Raw genomic sequence first — 23,290 nt, 5'->3', positions numbered from 1 at the left:
CACACTGGAAAACAATCGCACGAGTTTGTCGAAAAAAACAACCGCGTTTTGGGATGTGAGCAACAAAACGACTCGTGAGTCGGGAGCAGGGCCCGCTGCGCTGCGTGGAACTGTAATATGAGCGAACTATTGGAGCTGGGGACTGGCTACTGAGGGGCGATGATAGTACTGTGCAAAGGCATGGCCTACTCCACCAAATTCCTTCATCCAATCAAGCACTCTTTTACTTTAATCTCGTCTCACAGCTCATCATTTTCTCACCTGAAGCGGTTCAGTAGGTTCTTCTTCTTGGCTTATATTTCACTAATTATGTTCCGTCTTGTTCTAATCGTTTCTCTATTGTTGTTTTACTTTTGGGCTTCCATTGCTTCAGATTATGGCAAATTCGATTTCGTAAAATCATTTCTGAAGAGCATAGAACCCTCAGTTTGCGGACGTGCCTCCTTGTTCAAATCCGAAGTAAATACAACTAGAAAGTATCTAAGAAATATCTATTTTTGTGGTGAGTACTCGTGTTTTGTTATTTTTGCTTGATTTTGTTTTGTTTCTTTTTTTCATATAAAATTTCCCCTTGTTTTTCTTGCTTCCACCATCAATTGCTTTATGAACTCGGTTGTCTGTGGTTATATATTTCGATTTTGAAGCTTTCAAAGTCTTCTGACGAGAATTTAGAGGGTCAAACTTCAACTCGTAATATTCAGTTTAGGATACTATTTTAAATATATATATCCCAATGTAAATTGAGTGTCGACTTTAAATGATTTGTGTCCATTTTTTTCCTCTTTGCCTTTAGACAAACTACGAGAACTAAAAAGCTCTAATTAAGATGGAAGACGAGGAGACAATAGTGGATTGACAATGTAGCATAGAGAAGTTTTAACTTTTAAGAGCTATTCCATTGACGATAATTGCTAGAACACAATTTGACCAGGCCGCTTACATGGGAATTTTGAAGGGAGGGGGCGACACCTAAACGCAAGAAGACTGTGGGAAGATTACTATTTATTTTTAGTTTGATCATCGTATCATGGCCCAGATAGCTTCTATCCATCAGTTGGAGATGCTGTTGCTTTATTAGCCTTTTTAAATATGCTTTCAGTCGTCAGTAGTTATCCATGCTACAAAGCAGTCTCTGCTTTAAGCTAACACGTGCTAATATGATGCATTCATAATTAACCTTCTTTACTTATTATCTATGTACCATAGTTCCGACTATGCTTGGAAATCGACATTCTTTTGTTTGAAGTAATACCACAACGAGACTTATTCTTCTTGAAATTTAAATATGCATTAAACTTTTGCTAATCATGATCCTTTTTTTCTCTGTCATTTGGGCTTTTTGGTAAACATTTCAGGAAGTAAGTTCAGCAGCGGAATCATTTTAGGTGTGTCAATTTCATATGGGTCAGTTATAGCTTATGCTATGGATGGTGAGATAAATATCTGGGTGTTATGACTGACTCTTCTTTTTTTTTTTTTTTTCAAATCCTATAAGTATCTCCATTCTTTTCCATCTTTTGTTTGAAGCTTACCCTTAATGACTTTCAGTACCCTTTTTTCTGACAAGTAGCTCAGGATGCTTTAGTGGATGACCCTTATGAAGACTCACTGGACCTTTCAAAGGAGGAAGAACATCAGCACCATCTGTGGACGTTTGCTCGGAGATTCTGGCTTCCTGTCTTTCTCTTTCTTACCGTGCTGACAAACTTGGATGATCCAATCTTGCTTCTACTCATTAAAGTTACTTTATTCCTCCTCAGCACAAAGCCCAATCCCTACTCTGTTTATATTTTCGTTGATCAGGTCTGAAGTCATTCTTCAAATTGCCTCGTTAACCTCTTTAGGAACTCTTTGCTGTATAATTTTTCTTTTTTTTTTTTTTTTTTTTTGTCTTTTTTGGCTTCTAGCCTCAAGGTCACTCTACTGGACGGGGTTCGTTATGGTACATTGGGCCCAAAAATGCATTGTGCAAGAATCCTTAGTTCCATCCCCCCCCCCCTAGATACTCTACCAGAAAGAAGGGAAAGAGTAATAAGAAATGACATTCTCACGTTTGATCTTGTTTCAATAACAAGTATTTTTTTTTAAAACCAAATAAATCATTTTTATCCAGAATTAATGGACATCCTTGAATTTTGATTTTTATATGGCAAGATGTTTTAAAAAAAATTTCTCTTCCCATGCTTAACCTATATTTTTTTCTGCGTTTTGAATAAGTGTTCAGTTTGAACAGTGCCTATATGATATTGCTTGATTATATTTCATGACAAATTGCTCTTATTGCAGCTTTGTCAACAATGTAAGCGTGAAGAACCATCATTGCATAAATCAAAGGTGAGCAGCCATGTTTTGTGTATTTAAACATTTCCATTTGTAACATCACATTGTAATTTGGACAAAAATCTAAGTAAACATGGGGAATCCACCCCGAAAAACCAGCTTACTGAGAGTGTGACTAGGTGGATAGAGTGACCATCGCAAGGTGCAGCCACGTGTCATGTCAACTCTTCAGAGTTAATGTTATGATGGGGTCTCGTATCAAGTGACCTCAAGTAATTTTTCTGGTACTTTTCCAATTGATGGAGACCTAAACAAGAATGGGGAACTCACTCTTAAAAATTAGCCTGTAAGGGAGAAAACCTCTGCCACTAAAGTTACCACTGGGACTAATTATGGCTACCTTGTGTGGGACTCCATGAAATTAACAGTCTCTGTTATCACATCTGACACAACTTTTAGCACTTCATTATGTTTTTATTTTAGAAACCACTGCTGGTTTTGTCCTGATACTTATGAATGCAAATTATAGGATATTTTATGTAGGCAGCTTATCCAGCTAACTATAGCTTTCCACATGGAATAATAGTATTAATTGTGCTTATTATGTGTCTTTGTACTGCTCTAACTCAGCCACTCATTCCCACTTATGCCTTTGTTGATGTCCTTAGAGTAGCTAATATTTACCAATGTGGCAATAGGCTATGTGTGGTTTGCTAAAGTCAATTTGCCAATATATGCATCTGTGATGCATAATTATCAGACAAATTGCCAGTGTTCTACCTGTTATATTTTTACATTTACTGTTGCATGATATCTGGAATATATTCCCTCTTTGATTTTTGTGTTGTCATAAAATACAATCCTATTTCCTAATCTGTATATCGATGTGATTGGTTTAGTTAATAAATCACATTTTGAATGTGTATTGTTTATATTGTATATCAAAGTAAAATATGAGGATAACTTAGATCATACAATCTCCTTCCTTTTTTCTTTTTCCCCCCTCTGAATTCCACTCATCTTAAAGTATTTGAACGGTCTGTTTGTTAATTTGATGTCTGGTGATTCTTTACATTGCAGTCACTATACGCCAGTAAAGTTGAAGTTCAGGACTATAAGCTTCTCTGTCTGGCCAATATTGAAGTCAGGAATCAGAATTTCACTTTGGTCGGAGTTCTTGGTAACTGGTGGATTTTGCCGCATATAATGCCTCAGGAGGCGTTTTCTTTAGTTAGGGATAGACTTGGTAGCATCTTAGTGAAAGCGACTTAACAAGGTAGCCGGCCAAGTTAAATTTATTGGTCCTTTTGCTTAACATTGATGAGCTTTTTTATTTTGGCTTCTGGATTGTGAAGATGACCTGTTGAACTTGTTGCCCTGAAAATGTCCTCTAATCTCCCTTCCCATGCAATCTACTGATCCGAGAAATCATCATTTTCCGTACAGCTTGCATTTCTTTTTACTAACTGCTCAATCCTTTTTGTAGTATTTAGCATCCCTCATTTTATGTTAAAATTAAATAAGTATAGGTTTTCTTAGGAAGCGTGAAGCACGATGCTTGCAGTTATTTCCTGAAGTAGCCGTTTCTCTGGCTTCTGATAGATTTAAGGTTCTCCCTCAAGTTATCAAACGCTGATATTAGAGAAGGAAAAATTAAATAAGATCTGAGAATTATTTCACAGCTGTATCCATCCTTTTGAAAATAAAACTTTATTCGGTAATTGGCAATCTGAATTTGCATTCAGTCATGTAAAAGAAGCAACTAAAATTTGCAGTGTCTTCGGTCAGCATGCTTCCGAATATCCTTTTACCTGTGAAAGCAGCAAATGTTTGTCGATGACCCTTTTGTATTTTTTTCCTTTTTATCTTACTTTTCATTGCATGTTTGATATATCTCTGCAACTGATGCCACGAGTGGAATTAATCCTTTGAATAATTTTATGAAATATCTCTTTGGCAATCTCGTATCATAATTTTGCGCAGTTTGTATAATAAAATGCTTCGTTATCACTGTACAAATGAATGCTTTTTGCATGGATTTTATTAGATTATGCCACTAGAAATATAAAACTGATTGCATATTCTCGGTCTCCAGCTTTATGCAGAATTGCATCTAATGGGCATGAGCACCGGGAACCCATTGGAATCGTCCTAATCAAGCAGGCAACAACTTTCTTCAGGTGAATCGGGAACTAATGAAGGGCCACAGAACATACCTCCCCATTGAGGGAAATACAAAAGCGTCACTGGAAGAGTGCACAATACCATCATAATGCCCATCAGAGATATGCTTGTTTGCTTGGAGAAGTGGGCCCCTGAAAACAACAGCGTTTGAGTCACCACGGCCCCAATAGTTCCTCCGCTTCCCGTCATCCCTGAAATTACTCCAAGCGATCTGCAGAATATGACGGATAAATTTTTTATTTTTTTTATTTTTTTATTAAATGAAAAGCCGTGAGCATCTTCTCTTTTTGTTTAGTATCGTCAATAGGTAATTGTGTTCCTTCTTCCATTTAAGTACGAAAGTCCCATACTCATTGAAGCCCCTATTTGAAGGGATTTCACTGACTCAGTTGAATAACGAGTTATAAAAGTTATTTGTTTATCTTTTCCGAAAATTTTTGGGATTTTGTCAGGAAGGTCAAATAGGAATAGTGAGATAATGAGCTAACCTCGTGGAAACGAAAGGGACGACACCAAATATGAGGCCAGAAGCGGCTTGAACAAAAACGGAGAAAGCGCACATGACAAGGATAGAACTCCAGAGAGAGCTGAGGCGTCCAAGTAAAACACACAGAAGTCCGGCTGCCGTTTGGACGACCCACAGGCCCCACAATCTGCCTCTCATGCCATACTTCCTTCCCATCCCATCAGAAATCACTCCTCCCATTGGTCGAGAGAACAAATTCGCCATCCCAAAACTCGCCGCAATACTCCCGGCGACTTCGATATTCACGTTAAACCTATCATAGAAGTACTGAGCTATTATGTTGTCCGTTGTTAGTTCCACCCCGAAAGAGAACCCATAAAGCAGAGCCAGAACCCACCCCCTGTAATTAGACAAGCCGTCAAATAATATTTTGAGTACGTTCTCTCCTTTAGCCTTCTGGGTCTGGGTACGCACGTATCTCCCTGAAGGCAGGTCTTGCCCGAAAGCCAAGACCAGTATTGCCGTGATTGCTTGGAAAATGGCGGGAACAACAAACGCAAGCCTCCAAGCAATGGAAGACGGTACGTTGAAGTTGATGATGAGAGAGTATACGAGAGGCATAACCAGTTGGGTCACACCCGAACCCACGTTGGCCCACCCGGCGGCGACTCCGTTTGCTAGGCCTACTATGGAGGGGGAGAACATGGAGCTCATCCAGAACTGGCTGGACACAAAGTTGGCGAGAGAAAACCCCACAAGGAAGCGAATGATGATGAATGATTGAGGTGTGGACACGAAAGCGGTTGCGAGGATGACAGGTGCTGTGATGAGGGAGAGAGTGCCGGAGGCTATGCGGGGGCCAATGAGGTCGCAGGTGGGGCCCATGAGGAGGCGGGAGAAAATGGAGCCGACGAAGGAGGCGATGCCGGCGTTGCCGATGTCAGTGGGGGTGAGTTGGAGGTCGTGGCGGATGACGGGGAGGAGGGGAGGGATGGAGAAGGTCGAGAAGAAGCAAGAGAAGAGGTTGAGCCATGCAAGATGGAAGGCAAGCATGTGAGGTGGGGCGAACGAGAGTGGGCGGAACACGGTGGCTCTGTCATGGGCATCCACAGGTGTAGGGGAGAAGTGAGGTTGCATGGCGGCGAACTATGGAGTGCCAGTGAGAGTGAAAGATGAAAATTGAGGGGTGGCAGTATATGGAATACTGGAAAGCTGGATTTCTTATAACTGGACGGGATTTGAGGCGTTTTGAATTTTGCTTCGTTGCATCCGGCGGCAACCGGTATAGGTGGTATGTGCTAATGGCTCGTGCTGCCTTCTTCATATTTAATTTTTTTTAATTACAGGGGCTTGGCCAATGATATCTCCAGCTCTTTTTTTAAATTTTTTTTAAAAATTATATATTTTGCATTTCTAACTTTTTTGCGATCAAAATTAATATGTTGCATAATTTTTTAAAAAAAATCACCCATGATGAATTTTTTTCAGAAAGTAAGAGTATGTACACTTGGTCTTCTCTTATTAAAATCACGCTAAACAAAATTACTCTACGTAATAATTGAAAATCGAAATCAATTTAAATATCTGTATTATCATAGTGAAGATGAATTATTACCATATGGCAAACGTTAACTTCTTACAGTAAATAAATTAGAATAGAAGTTTGCATATATTGCTCTGCCAATGACCAACATGGGGTCATGTCTAACTATTGATTAACGGCATTTCTTGGGTATTGCTGAACGAGCAATAAATATCGAGAGGGGTAAAATAGGCAAGTTGAATTTTACGTAGAATATTTTGTGTTCTAATTTCCCAGAACAAAACCCTTTCGTTTTTATTTCTCCATATAAAATATCGCATGTGTCGACTTCAACGTATGGAGATGAAAAGACCTCCTCCTACCGCATTCGTACGTTCTAAACTTAATATATTTTCTTCCCTCAAAAGCTAAAAATTTGCCTCCACAGAACTCATATCCTCACGAAGAAGGGGTCGATTTCCTAGTACAGACATATGAAGTCAATATTTCACATTAATTTCTTCACCACTAAGATAAATATTAAATAGCCACTGTCACTACCTTACAAGACGAGGTGAAAATTAAGCAAGCTGTCAAGTGATTGAGATTTCAGAGGCCTTTGTATTTTTCTGTTTTTCCGTGGGAAAGGGGGGTAGTCGAGGAGACTTATGAAACCATTATAATTGATGAATATAAATTTAACATATTTATTCACAGACTTCGAAATTACAAATTTCTTCAAAATAAAACATATTTATTTTATTTTCTAAATTCTAACTAATATTTTTAATTTTTAAAAAGTGTGAATAGTCTGATCTTAACATATCTAAGTAGTATTTAATTAGTTTCCCCTTCGAGTCATTCAAATCTTTGAATTTTTGGCCAAAAAAAAAAAGGTCTTTGAATTGGATCCACTTGTAGGAACCTTAAAAATTCGTATCTTTTTCTCCCCAAAATGAAACTAGTCTAATGAATCTACATTCATGGAAAATTACCTAAAAACATCAGTCATCAAAATTATTCGTGTACACAATCGACATAATCTAAAATTGTCTAGACTCCAACAATTAAACTGAAGGAAGAGGTGCCTAGATTTTGTTTTACGAGTTTCAAAATCTTGTAATTTTGAGAATATATGTTAACCCTATCAAGCATTCTTTGTCACAACACGTCATGAATTAGGAGAGTTGATCCTTTCCATACGGAATTACCATGCTTTTTGGAAGTACATCCATTATTTGATGGATGACATTTTTTTGTTCAAATGCCACTGTCAATGAAGCCAATGAAGCTTTTCAGATATGCAACATCAATAATGCTCATATCATGTGATCAGGATTGCATGGACTATAACCATTTACATTTATTTGCTGTATAACTTGTCTTCAAAAGAAGGTTAATGCTTGAAATCACTGTTGTGACATCAGGTCAAACCATGATAAATTAGAAGATCAATACTGGGGGAAAAACTGAAACTAAATCTGCATGCTCTATCTTCAGAAACAACTAATTCTTTCTACTAACTATGACAGAGTTGACAGGAAATCTAATCCGTCACCTTATTGATACAAAAAATTATACACCAATAGCCATAAGCCTTTATCCACTGAAACAATGTTCAACGGGATTGAAGCATGGAAGCAAAGAACACCTTCAGAGTAAAACTCCTGAGGTAGCAATGCAGTATTATTTGGGAGGTCTCTAAGTTATCATTGCAGGCACACGTACTAAATTCGTGTTATGCTATTTCTCCTCCTTCCTTGATATTTCCCATTTTTCCCGAAGCCTTTGGACTGCAGATATGATAAATTTTGAAATCTGCAACCCATCTTCAAGCCATGGACTGCCACCTAAGGAAAAGCCCAAAGCTGAGAAAAATCAATTAAAATTATATGCTAATTAAGCCTTAACTTCCACTTGCTTTGGTTGATTTTCTGGAACCAACAACCCAAGACCTTCATCTTTCTCCATACCAACGCTAGAAGAATTGTTGTTCTGATGCAAAGGATTTGATGTCAATATCCGCAATCCTGACCTTTTCCCTTCTATCTCCAACACTTCAGGCAAACCATTTATACAACCCTTTGACATGCCCACATCAATCCGAATAGCTCGGTTATCACAAACACCATTAATTCCAACATCTTGGATTGTGTGGCCCATGATCATCCTCTTCGCACCGGGAATGGTGGAAAGAACATGCTCAAGAGCGGAACAATCGCAATTTTGTGCCGATTCATTTGAAAATTTCCTCGACCAAACCAAACCTTCCCTCCCCCGGCAATAAGCAGGTGAGCGTCTCCCTGACAACCCGTTAATCCAATCCCTCACCTCTTCGTTTATCCGCTCCAATCCATGAGTAACATGTTGGGGCAATAAGCCCCCATGAACGAAAATCGAATCTCCAACAACCAATACAGTCACATTCTGTGACAAAAATCGGCTCGAAATTGGACCGTTAGGCCGCAATGCAGCAATCCTGGCTTTAAAACCGTCGAAGAACTCTTCCTTCACACCGCGAAAAGCAGAGGGAATCCCTTCAAAAGGATCTTTGGGCTTCTCCAACCCTCGACAAAGACTCTTCATCTTGTTCCCTAAACAAAACCAATCCGCCCACACCTTAAATTCATCCAAAGCAGGCCGGGTGACGTACCTGAAATCGCCCTCCACGTTCATAATCTCGTGGTTCCCGTTCATGGTGATGATGGTGCCACCACTTCTCGCTGCCTGGCGCTTTAATTTCTCGAGCAAGTAGAGGATCTTGAGCTCTTCGCCTCCCCGGTCGAGCACATCCCCGACCTGGACCACGGTGGTGGACCCTCCAATCCAACGATCGGACTCATCTATAAGCTTGGCAAGTCGGAAAGCCTGTTTGGATTTCTCAAGATCGCCATGGAGATCGCCAATGGCAATTAGACGGTCTGGTGAGGGTAGGCGGGTCTGCAAGGCAGGGACAAAGCGTGAAAGAGGGGAAGAAGGCTCACTCACGGAAGCGAAGTTAGGATTTTCTACCGGCGGCGACGGCGGGGGTAAGAGGAAGAGGCCGCTGACTGAGAAGTCAACGAAAGTATCGATGAAAAATGATAAAAGATTTGGAACGTCATTGCAGAGCGATGAAGCTGAGGCCTCCTCCATCTGCCAGGGAAAATTTTCTTCTTCGGAGATTGTTTAGAGTCTTTACTGACTACAACCATAGGGATTAGGCACCCCAGAAATTTCTTGGGCTGCTTCTACAATGGACTCAGGCCCTTACGGGTTCGGAGGAGACCGTGACTGCGTTTAATTTCCGCAGTCTCCCCCAGTGGACTAGTCAGCTTCTTCTTACCTCCTGCGATATCAAAAACAAAAAAAAAAAAATCCTTTTTTTAATATAAAAATAGATAATTAATTTATAAATATTTAAAAAATAAATTAAATTAGTTATTTATAATGAATAGATATTATTTTCTCTATTATCGTTATCAATCACGTGCCGAAATTATTTTTTCATAAAAAATTTTTAATGTATGCAATTGCCATAGCTATTATTTAGAAGCAAAATGAATAAATATTAAAGACAAATTAGATTAAGTATTATATTTAATATAATATCTAAATATTTCTTATTTTAAAAATGCAGACCTAATTGTTTTTGTTTGACCTCCGTATGGTGTTTTTGGCTTGTTTGATCGTTTTCTTTCCTTTTTCTTTTCCCCTTTTTATTGAAAATTTTCCTGGAGGAATTTAGTCATTAGCAGCGAGACGATTATAGGGAGGAAAAAAAATTCAAAACCATTTAATAATTACTGCAGGCAGGAAACCAGGAGCGAGAAGGAAAGGGATCGTGGGGACGATGGAGAAGGGTCTGTTCGAGGAAAGCTGGGACTCAAAGCAGCGGGTTGTTATGAGAGGGCGACGTGGCCAAGTCTGATATGTTTAATATGAAAATATTAATACAATTTTCATCTTTTGAATTTATTCTTATTTTCACTTTGATTCTTTAAATTTTAAATCATAAGTTTTGATTTCTGGATTTTTTTCATTTAAAAAATTAGTCTTTATAGTTATAAGGTAATGAAAATTTAGATTATTTTGCTTATTGAAGAATCAAAACATGTTATTTGCAATTTGATAGATCAAAATCAAAATAAAAGTAAACTTAAAAAAGGAAAAATTATAGTAATATTAGCCAAGTAAATTTTGTTACCAGTCATTTAGTTTCAAGTTACATTCTTGCTCATTCTTTTTGGATCACTATAGGAAGCATAGAATGAGGTTCTGTTGTATTTCTATAGTCCCAGTACAGATAAAATACGCCGTATTCATAGGTATAGATTTACAGCATCAAATCTAATTAAATAAACGTGTGCTAATGGACGATAATTATTGCTCCTTTGTATAAATGTCAAAAAAATCTGAGATTAAAAAAAATCAACATTTGTGAGACTTTTTTGGTTCGCATTTTAAAAACTCAAACACAAGTTATATTTTACTATTGAAATTAAATTGGAAGCGAAATAGAGGGATGAAAAGTGAGCATGCATACTTAACCATCAGTGTTGTTTATAAGTTTTAAATTTGGAGAGAGTGTAGTCTATATTTTATAAATTTCAATTTGAAATTTGTCTAGATATTTAATACATTTTCTCTAATTTTATTATTAATTATTTATTCTCTTTTCTTTGTCATACTCTCTTATCATATTTTTTTCATATATTCTTTTTTTATTTTTTATTTATTATAAGAGTATGTTTAAAAGCAAAACTGTATTTCTAATTTATTTATTACTTTTAACTAATTTTAATTAATTATTAATTATTCATGAATTAGTTATTTATAATTTATAATTATAATAATAAGAAGACGAGTATGATCCACTATTATGCAGTATCATGTGCGTATATACTACTTCCGATTTTTAATATAAAATTTTGTTCAATTTTTATTTTAATTCTAATTATAAGATCTCAATTTATTTTGTCTCTCATATGTATGCATTTTTCTTAGGATAATCCCTCTAATAATAGTAGTTCTAGCCAATAAATTTAGTTAACAAGATATTTTGGAAAAGACAAACTTATTTATTACAAATAACTAACTTAATTTATTTCTTTAATCTCCTCAAATTATTAACTAGCTCTTATAATTAGGATTGGAGGTAATACTATATAGATATCTCTTTCAAAGTAGAGCATCCACAACCTCTAATTAAATATAAATATTTTAAGAAGTCGTTTCTATTAAAAAAAAATAACGCCTCATTCAACCGTCACTCTTTCATAGAAGCAATAACTGTAAATAGATCGGAATAGTTAGAAAATATTTAAGTACCTAAAAGGACCAACTATACTCAAGTAATTATGTTGGAGTTGAGTAGTATAGCATCTCACTTACTATGGTTGGGACCTTATATATTTTTGCCAAGTATATATATATATATATTATATTTTTTTAATCATAACCTACATTATAACATTTACAATTGCAAGTATTATCATATGTTTTTAGGTTAATATAATCTTTGATTCTTCAAATTATTCTCATTTTGATTGTGATCTCTCAAATTTCAAATAATAGGTTTTGGTCATTCAAAAAGTATAAATGGTTCAAATTTTTATTAGATTATAAAGACTATTATTTTAAATAGAAAAAAATTTAAAAAACCAAAACTTATAATTTAAAATTTGAAAAAACAAAATATACAGCAAGTTTGATGGCCTGATCAGTACAGCGCAGTGGTAGAAGGATTGCCCGCCCTGTTTTAATGACCAAAGGGGGGTCGTATAACGGTATAAAACTGAAATCAGCACAGCACAGTGGAAGAAGGATTTCCCGCACATTTTCTGTCGTCGACGAACGAGCATTCCACGCCTGGCCAAGCTCGCCGTTCGACGCCCTCCACCATTGTCAGCCCTGCGTGGTTGTTCTCCGGAAGGTCCGAACCCTTGGGCTTTGTCTTCGACTAAAATCCGGTAAGATTGATTTGTACAATCTGGCTTTGAATCCCTGCGTGGTTTTCAACCGTGTCGGACGCCGTCGCACCGTTTCTTGCTTTCTTTTGAATTTTCATTTTAATTTGGCCTTGAAACTGTTTGATTAATCTCCCTTGCTTTACCGTGGAGCTTCTTGGATTTTGTCGATGACCTGATTCTATAGTTTCATAATTGATCTGGCTTCCTCCTCTTCCTCTCTCTGTTTTTTAACTTTCGTCTACAATGTCTCATCCTCATTATTTGGTCAAAATACTAGAGTCATCACCGCTTCTTATCTGCAATGACCATGACTGGAGACAGTTTCATTCCTCTGCATGTGATGAGATAATGTTCTGTTGTGAAGTTTCTTTTTATCTAAGATTTGATCAGGTGACCTCAGTCACGATGAAGTTGGTGCTCGAGAATTGATATATTTGTTAATTCTTTTTATCTAAGATTTGATCAGGTGACCTCAGTCACGATGAAGTCGGTACTCGAGGATTGATGTATTCGTTAATTTTTGCTTGTGTAGTTCTGACTATGGATACATATTCATTGAAGTCTGTGTCAGATTTACCCGTACCTTTTCGCTCAACTTTTAGTTTCAGGTACTATATTTTCCTTGGGACCATCTATCAAGTTAAAACATGGAACGAAGTTAACTATTCTTAAAGTTACATTGAGCATAAGTTTCTATCGACTTTTTTATTCATCTATCACATCTAGTTTTTCGACAAGGAGGATTATCTTTCATCACTTATCTCTGATATAACGTACAATTTTAAATTGGCATGTACAACATAAAACCTCTAATGACTAATGTTGTACGCGCAGAAAATAATCTGCATCTATACATAAATGCTTTTAAATGATTAGCTTTCTTAATCAGCCGATGAGTTTGTACGTGCAGGTATTTTAATTCGCTTCAGAGTGAATGCTTTCCTATCTGTTTCCACTCCGATATAAATATGGTAATTTCTGCTCCAACTGGAAGTGGTAAAACGGTACTCTTTGAGCTTTGCATTTTGAGGCTTCTCTCTAGGTCCATTTCTTCCGAGGAGAGACTTATACATGTAAATGGAACTCTCAAAACAGTAAGTCCTTTATCCAGTGGCACCAGCTGCCCTACATTTCTCTCATCACTCCTTTTAAAAAGTGTACATTTTAACTCCACGCTCAGAAACTACAGAGATTTGTTTTGATTCTCCTTGAGTCAACTTTTTAGATCAAATAAATATTTCCTTGACGAATATGTTGATCTACGTGTAGTATTAGTAGCTAACTACTGCTATTATGATTTTCAAACATGGTGTCCAGATCTATATAGCCCCTTCTAAGGCTTTAGTACAAGAGAAGCTTCGGGATTGGAATCAAAAGCTTGGGCACTTGGGAATCAAGTGCCTGGAGCTGACCGGTGACAATGAATCTTACAATTTAAGGAACATACAAGAGGCGGATATTATTCTGACAACTCCCGAGGTCAGTATGCAAACGCAAGCTATGTGAAAATAATCGTACAAGAAACTTCATCTTTGACTCACTTTTTCCATGTCATATCAAAAGAATATCATCTTGAGTTATGAAGTTAAAGGCACCTATTCTCAACACGATCGGAAGAAAGTACCAATGAACTACTTTAAATTAACCTTCTAAGAGATTTGAATGTTTAAATAAAGAGTTAACCTTCGCGGGGATGACTTTTTTGTGAGATAAATCATTTTCTCATTGGTTCAAAGCTTATGCGATTCTCTTCTTGCCTATGCACCATTTTTGACTGGGGTACCTCCAGATACACAAACACGAATGCACAAGCAGTGGGTTGGTTTATTGCTATTAATGGAGATGGTTAAACTATATCCTTTTTTTCCCCCTGTGGATAGAAATTCGATGCAGTATCACGTTATGGTGTAAAAGATGGCGGCTTGAGCTTTTTCAGTGACATTGCACTACTACTTATTGATGAAGTTCATTTGTTGAATGATCCACGAGGAGCTGCTCTGGAAGCCATCGTTAGCAGAATAAAAATGGTTGCTTGCAATCCTAAAATGAAATCAAATCCTCTTGCACAAGTCCGCTTCCTAGCTGTCTCTGCCACTATTCCAAATATCGAGGATCTTGGTAATTTTTATTTTAGTTAATTCTCTCAAAAGAGTTATGCACATCATAATACACGGGAAGACCCTTACGCCATATTTGTGCTAATGCAGCCGATTGGCTTATGGTTCCCGTCCAGGGGATCAAAAGGTAGTTCTAAACTTTCACATCAATAGGATAAGTATGTGCTGCAGTGCTTAAAGTTACACTCAGAAATATTAGTTAGCGTTTGAATGCTCACAGGTTTGGAGAAGAAATGAGGCCTGTAAAATTGACAACTAAGGTGTTTGGTATGTTTCCAAAACAAACCCACAAGTCTTGACATCAGTTCCTTCTGTTTATATGAGTACATCAAGCATATTTATACACCCTTTTATTCTTAAATATACTCTTTTGCTAAAATAGTCTTTGTTTAAAATATATTAGGCTAGCTCAGGTGTGAAGGGTAGTCGGAAGTAGGTAGAGGTTAAGGGGTTAAATCCTCCAGCTGTAAAAAAAAAAAAAAAAAAAAAACCTCTTTTGTTCAATTTTTTTTTAATCCAACTACCCTTTGTTAAAATTACACAAAAGAGCCAGTGGAGGGTGTTTTATCTAAAACATTTGAAGTTAGACTAAACTACAGTAACCTATTATTTCAAGACGTATGTAAATTTTGAAAATAAGGGGAACGTTAATGTAATTTTAAGAAAACTCATGAAAGTTTCTATAATTGAAACAGCATTTGTAATTTATGCGATTAAGCACTTCTCAGGGAAAGGAGATCGCAGCAACAAGTTGTCTTGTTGTTGTTGTTGTTGTTTGGTACATATGTATTCATATTTGTATGTTATAATTCTGGCAGTTGTGTGTGCGTGTGTAAATGTTTGGTATCATCACTCGTGATTCTACCACTATACATTTCCGCAGGCTATGCCCCGGCAAAAAATGACTTTCTATTTGAGAAGGTCAGTCTCATTTTTTTTCAAAAAAATAATTGTTACTGGTAAAGAAGCGATCTGACCAACAAAGCTGATCATAATGTCTGATGTTATTCTTTTTGTCACCATGCAGCGCCTTCAAAACTATATTTTTGGTAAGCAGGGAGATTTGAGCCAACCATTTGGTTTCTTATTCTCTCCGCCTGACAAATCTGTATTCGGAGAATTTCATCACTTCATATGTATACTTGATTTCAGATATTCTCATGCAATACTCAAGAGGGAAATCTGCACTTGTATTTTGTTCAACAAGAAAAGGAGCACAAGAAGCAGCTCAGCGACTCTCTCAAATAGCCATGACTTTTGGTCACTCAAATCCATTCATTAAGAGCAATGAACAGCAGGATCGACTGAGGGAAGCTTCTCTGTCATGCAGTGACAAGCAGATGCAATCATATATCCATTATGGTGGTATGCAAATAAACTTTGTCTTGTTTTGTAAAAACTACAGGCTTTCTTCGAAGCGATGGCAATGATTCTGCATATGAGTTGCTAGTCTACTTGGTGTTTATGAGACGAATAAAAGTGGCTTTTGTTTATAGTTGGTTTTCACAATGGTGGGCTTTGCCTAAAGGATCGGAATCTTGTAGAAGGCCTCTTCCTCAGGGGTGACATTCAAGTACTTTGCACTACAAATACACTTGCCCATGGAATCAATCTCCCAGCACATACAGTGGTTATAAAATCGACACAGCACTTGTACAATAACTTTTTTCCTTTTACTGCATGTCGTCATGGCACATCAAGAAAACTTCCGCAATTAATTTATTAAATTTTCAATGCTTTACAGCAACAAAGAAAAAGGTCTCTACATGGAATACGACCGCTCTACGATATTGCAGGTATGCTTCTTGATACGCCCTCCGATAATTTCACTTTTCCTATGTACAATCTTGCAAATGGTTTACTTGAAATGAGGAAGTGGTTTCCGTAGGACAAATTTCATAGACAAGATCAAAGTGGCACACAAGCCAAAAGAATGACACTAGTCCGAGATATTTGTATCCTCTTCCGTTTCTTCACTTTAGCTTCAAAGGGAAAAATCACGTGACCTTTTTATGGTGCAGATGTGCGGCAGGGCAGGCCGACCACCATTTGATGATACAGGAATGGTTATAATCATGACAAGACGAGAAACGGTGATGCTTCCTCCTCCTCCTCCACCCCCCCAACTTTTCACACCCGCGCACACAGACACGCGCGAACGAGCATCCGCGCACTTGTCCGCATTGCTTGATGTCAGCTTGCATAATGTTCTTTTACTGTTTCTTTGTTCCTTGATTTGGAAGATGGAATTCCTAATTCTTACAAAATATGCCTTCTTATTTTCCATTACGTTACAGGTCCACCTGTATGAAAATCTCCTGAGTGGTTGTGAGATGGTGGAATCACAGTATGACTACGACTCTTTTAAGTCCCAGAACGGATTGTGTTCTTGACCGTTGCATACTTATGTAATCCTTGAGCATTTGTTCTGATTAGTTGTTTAATGTTTGCTTACCGTAGATTGTTCTCGTGTGTGACGGAGCATTTGACTGCTGAAATTGTTCAACTGACGGTATCTGATATCACAAAAGCAATTGAATGGATGAAATGTTCGTACTTGTACGTGAGAATGAGAAGGGTATGTGATCATGGATTTCTATTAGATTTTTCTTAAAGTTTTTCCCATTTGATAATCGTATTTGCTTCACAAGCAGAACCCAAAAAAATATGCGGTTAAAAATGGAATTTCTGCTGATCGTTTGGAAAAGCATGTACAGGGTACAATTGTCACCACCTGGCTCTTCTCTGTGGATTTTTTATGTGTATCTTTCTCTTTGACACAAGCATTTTGCTTAATTATTGAAACTAATTTACACCAGAAATATGTGTTAAAAAAGTTAATGAGTTATCACAGCATCAGATGGTCTGGGTTGATGAAGATGGTTTCCTCTTGAGGCCATTAGGTATGAATCTTCGAACTATAAAGACTTATATCTGTTGTACATTTATATAAGACTAAGAATCTTGTTAATTTCTGATTTTGTTCCCTTTTCCTTTCTTTTAGAGCCTGGAAGGTTGATGACGAAGTATTATTTGAGATTTGACACTATGAAACAGATAATGCGAACCCCTGAAAACTGCACGTTAGAAGATGCCCTTCGTGTTATTTGCCTTGCTGAGGAAATTTCTTGTACGAGTATAGTTGTGATAATCTGATATTATGATATACTAAAATACAATTTATCAATCTGAATATTGGCAAAATTCTGTACTGGAAATTGAAGGGATACAGCTTAGACGCAATGAAAAGAAGATCTTGAATGAGATCAATGCTGACAAAGATGGCCGGCTTCGGTTTCATATCCTTGGAGATAAGGGGAAAAAGAAAAAGCGCATTCAAACAAGAGAAGAAAAAATTTACATATTGGCAAATGACTGCTTAACTGGTGATCCCTCGGTTCATGATCTATCCCTAATTCAGGTGCAATATGGTGACCTCTCTATTTTGCGCAGCATATCAACTCATATCTTAGTGACTAAGCAAACTTGATGCCACAGGACATGAATTCTATATGCTCAAATGGATGTAGAATTGCTAAATGCATGAAAGATTATTTTATTTACAAAAAGAATTACAAAGGAGCTGTGAATTCTTCCCTTCTGGCCAAATCACTTGACCAGCGACTTTGGGATGACAGTCCATACTTGTTGAAACAATTACCTGGAATTGGCATGGTTACGGCGAAGGTAAAATAAATATGATTGCAAATCCTATTAACTATCCTTTAACTGAATGCTTCTTATTTTCATGTCCTTCCAGGCACTGCATTCAATGGGCATTAAATCATTTGAGGCACTAGCTGAAGCTGATCCGAGAAGAATAGAGATAGTGACGGGTCGAAAATATCCATTTGGGAACCATATCAAGGATTCTCTATTATCGCTACCCCCAAAAATTGATATGAAGCTTGAGGAAATTGAGATGCAGAAACAAGGGAAGTGCAAACTAGTGGTAACACTGACTAGAATGTCAGAGTCATTCCAGTCACTTAAAAGGCATTATGCTGATATGGTGTGTAATCAGAAATTTTCTTTCTGAAAAATCCAAAAACCGTTTAGTGAATTTTCTGACACTTTCTCTCTTACAGATAATTGGTGTGGAGGAAGACAACATTATTCTCTTTCATGAAAAAATAAGGTGATGACGTATGGGTCACTTTCTGCGGCTAGATACTTTAGACTATGCACATAGATATTTTGATAAGATAATTTACACTAAATAAAATGGTTTCTTTCAAACACCCTGTCCGATGGTATTGACTCTGTAAAACTGCCAAACTAGCTTGGGCCCACTGGTTTCTCTCATCTGGATACATTTTGAATTCTCACTAACTTGTTGCTGCAGGGTGGACCAATTCGCCAGGTATATGAACTGAATCTTCGACTCTCCTTTAGCAGCACCCCCCCCCCCAAAAAAAAACAAAAAAAAAACCCACGTTCGTAGTGTTGACTACATCCCGGGCTGAGATGCTTTCAGAGGCGAGTATGAAAAATTTTATTTAGGGAACTTTCCGCAGAAACTATTCATGTTTCAAAATTTGGAGCTTCCAGTTCGGTATTCTAGCAACTGATCACCCTGCATGAAATGTGTTTCAGAATAGTAGGTAAAATAATTTGACAAGTTATTTCAACCGAAAAAAAGGCGGCAGCGAGTTTACCTTGGATGAAATATTTTTGGCATGCAAGTCACAATCATTAACCATATTTCGCTCAGTAGATAATGATACAACTGAAAATATAGAAACTGGCCCATACGTCATACCTGTACTTTATTTTGCTGCAAATTTAGAGGCCGAGAATTTTATTTCATATTGCAGCCCTTATAGTGCGACAATACTTGTCCCAATCTCTCATGGGAAGCAGATAATCAAAGCTAACTTTATACATGAAGAATATAGTAAGTTGTATCCACCGTATATCCAAATTATCAATAATCTCAAATGTGTTTTCTTTAGTTTGTGGAGTTATGGCCTTTTTCTCTTTCTTTTTGTGCAGTTGGTATTGATGTCCACCAAAATCTTCCCCTGATCAAAGAGAACAATTCAAATTTGCAATTACAAAGAAAGAGAAAGCTCCCTGCTTTTCCTTCACCTGAAGAGTTACATGTTATTGAAGATGACAACATGACCGCCCCTCAAATGCCAATGGAAGAGCTATGCAATTTGATGTCTAAGGATGAAACAAATTCCACGTCGGTCGTCTTCCTTTAAGGATACCTTCTTTTCTTAATTCCTTTTTGGCCATTTCTTTTTCCTAATTATCTCTTCTGTTACAGCCCGAATTTTAACCTTCTAAATGAAGAGTTAGGACAAGGTACCACTTAATTCAGAGATTATTTTTTTATTGGTTTTGTGTAATAAGAAAATTCTTCCCATTTTCAAGTGCTAATTACTTCCAGAAGGTGGGTGTGAGACGGAAGTTGAAGAGGATGAATGCAAAATCGTCAATGAGAAAACAGTATTTGACCACATACGTGAGAAGGCCAAAAATTTCTCTCTCCTGTCTGCATATGATAATATTCGCCTCCCATCACCAGAGGCCCTCCTTCTGACAAGAAAGCGTGCCCGAGAGAAGAGGCATGGACTCCCCCATGAAGTAATTGTTCTGGATGATGAGACAGAAAGACTCAGCATATCGCCCCAAGCCGAGGTTAATTTTCCTGTGCGGCTCAGAAAGGCAGCAGACGATGTTAGTAACCTGTTTTTGGATTTAAAGGATCATTACACAGTTGGAAGCTCCAATGCCACCGATGACGCAATGGATACAGGTGCACATTTAACTATTATGTGATTTAATTATTATCTTTTGCTTTAAAGGTTTTATCGTATGATTTTGTTGTTGAAGGTGTTTTCCTCATGGAACCTGAAACAAGCACGTACGAAACGTCAACTGACCAAACAATTTTTGACCATATACGAAGAAAATCTAAGGATTTTCCACTGATTAGTAATTTGGATTGCATGGAGTCAGTTATCCAGAAAAAGGAACTATTCACACACGACCATTTTGATTCCTTAAATGCTGCTTCTGATACGGAAATGGATACTAATCTCTCGAATGTTCTCAAGGAGAACATACATACTTCATACATGGAATCGGTTGAAATGGACAAACATGCATCTGGTTTCCAATATGGAGCTGAGGTGGAACATAACAAATTTGAAGGTTTCAGTGGGAAAGACGGAGTAAGGACAGCGTTAAAGGACAACAAGCGCCCGCCAGATGCAAGCAGCTTTGCACATGGTACTAGTAAGAAGCAGCGCTCTTCTATAGAACCAGAAGCAGATAAGTCAAGTTTAAATGGAACAAGAAGACAGTGCGGTTTTTTGGACACCGCAGGCAGAATGAAGGAAGCAGGTTCAAGTCCTGTGTTCAGGAGCGTATTTTCTTTTCTCTGATTTTTCCGTTATTTTTGCGGCTTATGGATGTCAGCTCAGAATGCGCCACTCTTGGACTTCGACTGATCGCACTAGCTTCTTACCATAAATGGTGTATTTCATTTTGGTGTCCTGCACTGGTTGTGGGATCACATGGCAACAATAAGACTGGTTATCATCGACGGCTCCACATGCGGGAGAGTAGTGAATATGACGCGTGAGTAAATTTCAGGGAGAATCTGAACCCTCTGTTATATGTATTCCGCGTTGATTTGCCAACCCAAATATTATACGGATCGGGATCGGTTTCTCTCCACTTCCTTCCAGTTCGCTTCCAGTTCACTACCTTCGACGACGTCGTTTCACACTAACAATCTTAACCGTCCATTTCCTCACTCCATCTCAGTCGTTCAGTGGGTTCATCAGCTTGGGTTCATCAGCTTCCGTTTCTCTTCCTTGACCACGGTTTATTCAGCTGTTCTTACCTTCAGACGCAAACACAGCGAAAGCGAGAGAGGAGAGAGGGATAACGTGACAATGGCCGCCAGAGCTGCCAGCGCCGTCGTCGGAGATTGCACTCCGGAGCTCATTGCAAGGAGTGAATGAAATCCCTGTTGAAATAAACAATATGCGTGAATATATAAAGACCACATACACATGCTGCCTCATGATCCATAGAACATTGGTGCGTGAATATATACATGCTGCCTCACAAAAACATAAATGAAATCAGAAATAATTTATTAATAGACATAATGTAAATTGGTTCATTTTTCCACCAGTATGCTCTGCTCCTTTCATGATCCATGGCGTCAGATGCAAGGTAATGGAGCTCAAGAAAGAGTTGCAGAAACTGAAATCAACTGTTGGTATTTTGCAAAAATTGTTTACTCACCAATTTTTAATATTCACCATCCATTCCTTCCCAGAACTCTGCGCCGAAACCTTTCCCCCCAATAGCTTCGACTTTCCCGCGCTGCTCATAGAAGAGAAACGGAAGCTGGTGATATTAAACATTAAACCCACTGAACAGCTGAGATGGAGTAAGGAAATGGATGGTTAAGATTTTTAGTGTAAAACGACGTCGTCGAAGGTAGTGAACTGGAAGCGAACGGGAAGGAAGTGGAGAGAAACCGATCCAGTATTATAACGCTGATAGCGGTTGGAGGATTGTCTTCGTCATCTCCAATGTCATGGTAAATGGGTCTGCACAAAAGAAAACGAGAACAGGTAAGACGTAAGAGACATTTTGAATTTGAGCTGTTGGACTTGACGATTGGCGCCATCTTGTGCGGGTTGGTCCCTTGTCCGTGACCTGTCCTGGAGGGTATTTAATTTCTTTTGCCCCATAAAATTCAAGATAAAATGAGATAAAACTAGTTTTGGGGGTAAAAATTGATGAAATTATTTTCATACTTCTTATCGTCATAATTTGTAATGAAAATATAAATATAGATTTTTTTTAATTTTGTGTGTACGTGAGATTACTATTTGAGAGTTTTGAGAATTATATTATGCTTTACTAATAGACCTAAAGAAGATGCAGTATTGAACTATAACGGCTTATTTTAGACGCTCAAGAAAGTACAAGTTCTAGTATAATCTAGTACTATTTTCAGTACTTAATATAAAAAAATTAGTTGACTAATTTAAATAGTTTAAAAAAATTGCTTAAGTTAGTTATTTGTAATAAATAAGTGTTGTCTTTCTTAAAATATCATTACTAATCAAGTGTATTGACTAAAATTACTATTATTATAAGAACTATTTTAAAAAAATAGATAAATATAAAAGATAAAATAGATTAGAATCTTATATTTAGAATCAAAATAAAAATCAAACAAGATTTTATATTAAACATCAGAGTTAGCATTAATTATTAATAATAAAATAAAGAATCATTTTCAGACGGAACTTATGGGTCGGCAAAGTAGTTGGAGTGAGGTTTAGATCATTAAAGGAGTAAACAGCTTGGAGGTTGGCGTGGCATTACCCAACTGGAACATATCCAACAATACAACGCTGATCTTAACCCCCAGATTCTTCCTCCTCCCACTTCTATGACACGTGGGAGCCACCCTTGATAAATGCTAAAAGACGATGGTGGCGCCCAGGGACCGGTGCGTGCCCTGTACTGAGTCGCCAAAATGCACAAGACGTGGAATATAAATAAATAAATAAAAGTTGATACAAATTTTGATTTTTTAAATTCATTCTAATTTTAGTTTAGTTCTTAAATTTTAAATTATAGGTTTTTTAAAAAAAAATTTTTAATTAGAATATTGGTTTTTATAATCTAATAAAAACCTAAATTATTTTACTTTTTTTAAAAAAAAATCAAAACTTATGGTAAACAGACAGAACATTATAGTGTTAGACTGTTAGGTCACCAA

The 23,290-nt window shown here is 37.3% G+C and overlaps 4 protein-coding genes across 7 annotated transcripts; 2 read left to right on the top strand and 2 right to left on the bottom strand.

Annotated features, from left to right (window-relative positions):
- The first annotated feature begins 36 nt into the window (after positions 1-36).
- On the top strand, positions 37-4,898 carry LOC114729480 (uncharacterized). Of its 4 annotated transcripts, XM_028916472.1 has the most exons (7): positions 37-274; positions 374-502; positions 1,356-1,430; positions 1,571-1,803; positions 2,287-2,334; positions 3,361-3,556; positions 4,376-4,458. In XM_028916472.1, exons 1-6 carry the CDS (start codon positions 160-162, stop codon positions 3,550-3,552), a joined length of 792 nt encoding a protein of 263 aa, XP_028772305.1. In that variant the 5' UTR covers positions 37-159; the 3' UTR covers positions 3,553-3,556; positions 4,376-4,458. The 4 variants fall into 4 exon arrangements, with proteins under 4 accessions (XP_028772305.1, XP_028772307.1, XP_028772308.1 ...); XM_028916474.1 differs by lacking the exon at positions 3,361-3,556 and having other exon boundaries at positions 4,376-4,898; XM_028916475.1 differs by lacking the exons at positions 3,361-3,556; positions 4,376-4,458 and adding an exon at positions 2,468-3,348.
- On the bottom strand, positions 4,270-6,271 carry LOC114729478 (high affinity nitrate transporter 2.7). The gene is made up of 2 exons (XM_028916470.1): positions 4,953-6,271; positions 4,270-4,675 (listed from the first exon to the last, which is right to left on the bottom strand). Exons 1-2 carry the CDS (start codon positions 6,065-6,067, stop codon positions 4,432-4,434), a joined length of 1,359 nt encoding a protein of 452 aa, XP_028772303.1. The 5' UTR covers positions 6,068-6,271; the 3' UTR covers positions 4,270-4,431.
- Positions 6,272-7,790: 1,519 nt separating this feature from the next.
- On the bottom strand, positions 7,791-9,687 carry LOC114729479 (shewanella-like protein phosphatase 2). Its single transcript, XM_028916471.1, has one exon. The coding sequence runs from the start codon at positions 9,585-9,587 to the stop codon at positions 8,352-8,354; it is 1,236 nt and encodes a 411-aa protein (XP_028772304.1). The 5' UTR covers positions 9,588-9,687; the 3' UTR covers positions 7,791-8,351.
- A 2,686-nt stretch (positions 9,688-12,373) lies between these two features.
- LOC114729477 (DExH-box ATP-dependent RNA helicase DExH17-like) lies at positions 12,374-20,923 on the top strand. Its single transcript, XM_028916469.1, has 28 exons — positions 12,374-12,403; positions 12,936-13,011; positions 13,314-13,497; positions 13,721-13,882; positions 14,284-14,521; positions 14,611-14,647; positions 14,741-14,787; positions 15,404-15,441; positions 15,548-15,569; positions 15,673-15,885; positions 16,017-16,173; positions 16,265-16,316; positions 16,542-16,613; positions 16,818-16,867; positions 16,981-17,098; positions 17,175-17,238; positions 17,340-17,423; positions 17,525-17,650; positions 17,745-17,941; positions 18,019-18,207; positions 18,281-18,532; positions 18,609-18,658; positions 18,866-18,883; positions 19,338-19,417; positions 19,516-19,711; positions 19,796-19,833; positions 19,919-20,287; positions 20,365-20,923. The coding sequence occupies exons 2-28, from the start codon at positions 12,944-12,946 to the stop codon at positions 20,916-20,918; spliced, it is 3,675 nt and encodes a 1,224-aa protein (XP_028772302.1). The 5' UTR covers positions 12,374-12,403; positions 12,936-12,943; the 3' UTR covers positions 20,919-20,923.
- The last annotated feature ends 2,367 nt before the right edge of the window (positions 20,924-23,290 follow it).

This window comes from Neltuma alba, unplaced genomic scaffold (assembly GCF_004799145.2).
Source record: "Neltuma alba isolate B1F8T4 unplaced genomic scaffold, ASM479914v2 tig00012639_pilon, whole genome shotgun sequence".
NCBI classification, from domain to species: domain Eukaryota; kingdom Viridiplantae; phylum Streptophyta; class Magnoliopsida; order Fabales; family Fabaceae; genus Neltuma; species Neltuma alba.
Note: the sequence above shows the minus strand (reverse complement) of the source record. Positions and strands in the feature narration are given on the sequence as shown.

Bases quoted from the DNA above. Each gene is read 5' to 3' on its own strand.
- LOC114729480 (XM_028916472.1), top strand. From the start codon at position 160: ATGATAGTACTGTGCAAAGGCATGGCCTACTCCACCAAATTCCTTCAT. The intron at 1,804-2,286 runs GTCTGAAGTCAT...CTCTTATTGCAG, and splicing joins TTTATATTTTCGTTGATCAG to CTTTGTCAACAATGTAAGCG. The intron at 2,335-3,360 runs GTGAGCAGCCAT...TTTACATTGCAG, and splicing joins CATCATTGCATAAATCAAAG to TCACTATACGCCAGTAAAGT.
- LOC114729478 (XM_028916470.1), bottom strand. From the start codon at position 6,067: ATGCAACCTCACTTCTCCCCTACACCTGTGGATGCCCATGACAGAGCC. The intron at 4,676-4,952 runs GTTAGCTCATTA...CATATTCTGCAG, and splicing joins GTCCCTTTCGTTTCCACGAG to ATCGCTTGGAGTAATTTCAG.
- LOC114729479 (XM_028916471.1), bottom strand. From the start codon at position 9,587: ATGGAGGAGGCCTCAGCTTCATCGCTCTGCAATGACGTTCCAAATCTT.
- LOC114729477 (XM_028916469.1), top strand. From the start codon at position 12,944: ATGGATACATATTCATTGAAGTCTGTGTCAGATTTACCCGTACCTTTT. The intron at 16,868-16,980 runs GTATGACTACGA...TGCTTACCGTAG, and splicing joins TGTGAGATGGTGGAATCACA to ATTGTTCTCGTGTGTGACGG. The intron at 19,834-19,918 runs GTACCACTTAAT...AATTACTTCCAG, and splicing joins AAATGAAGAGTTAGGACAAG to AAGGTGGGTGTGAGACGGAA.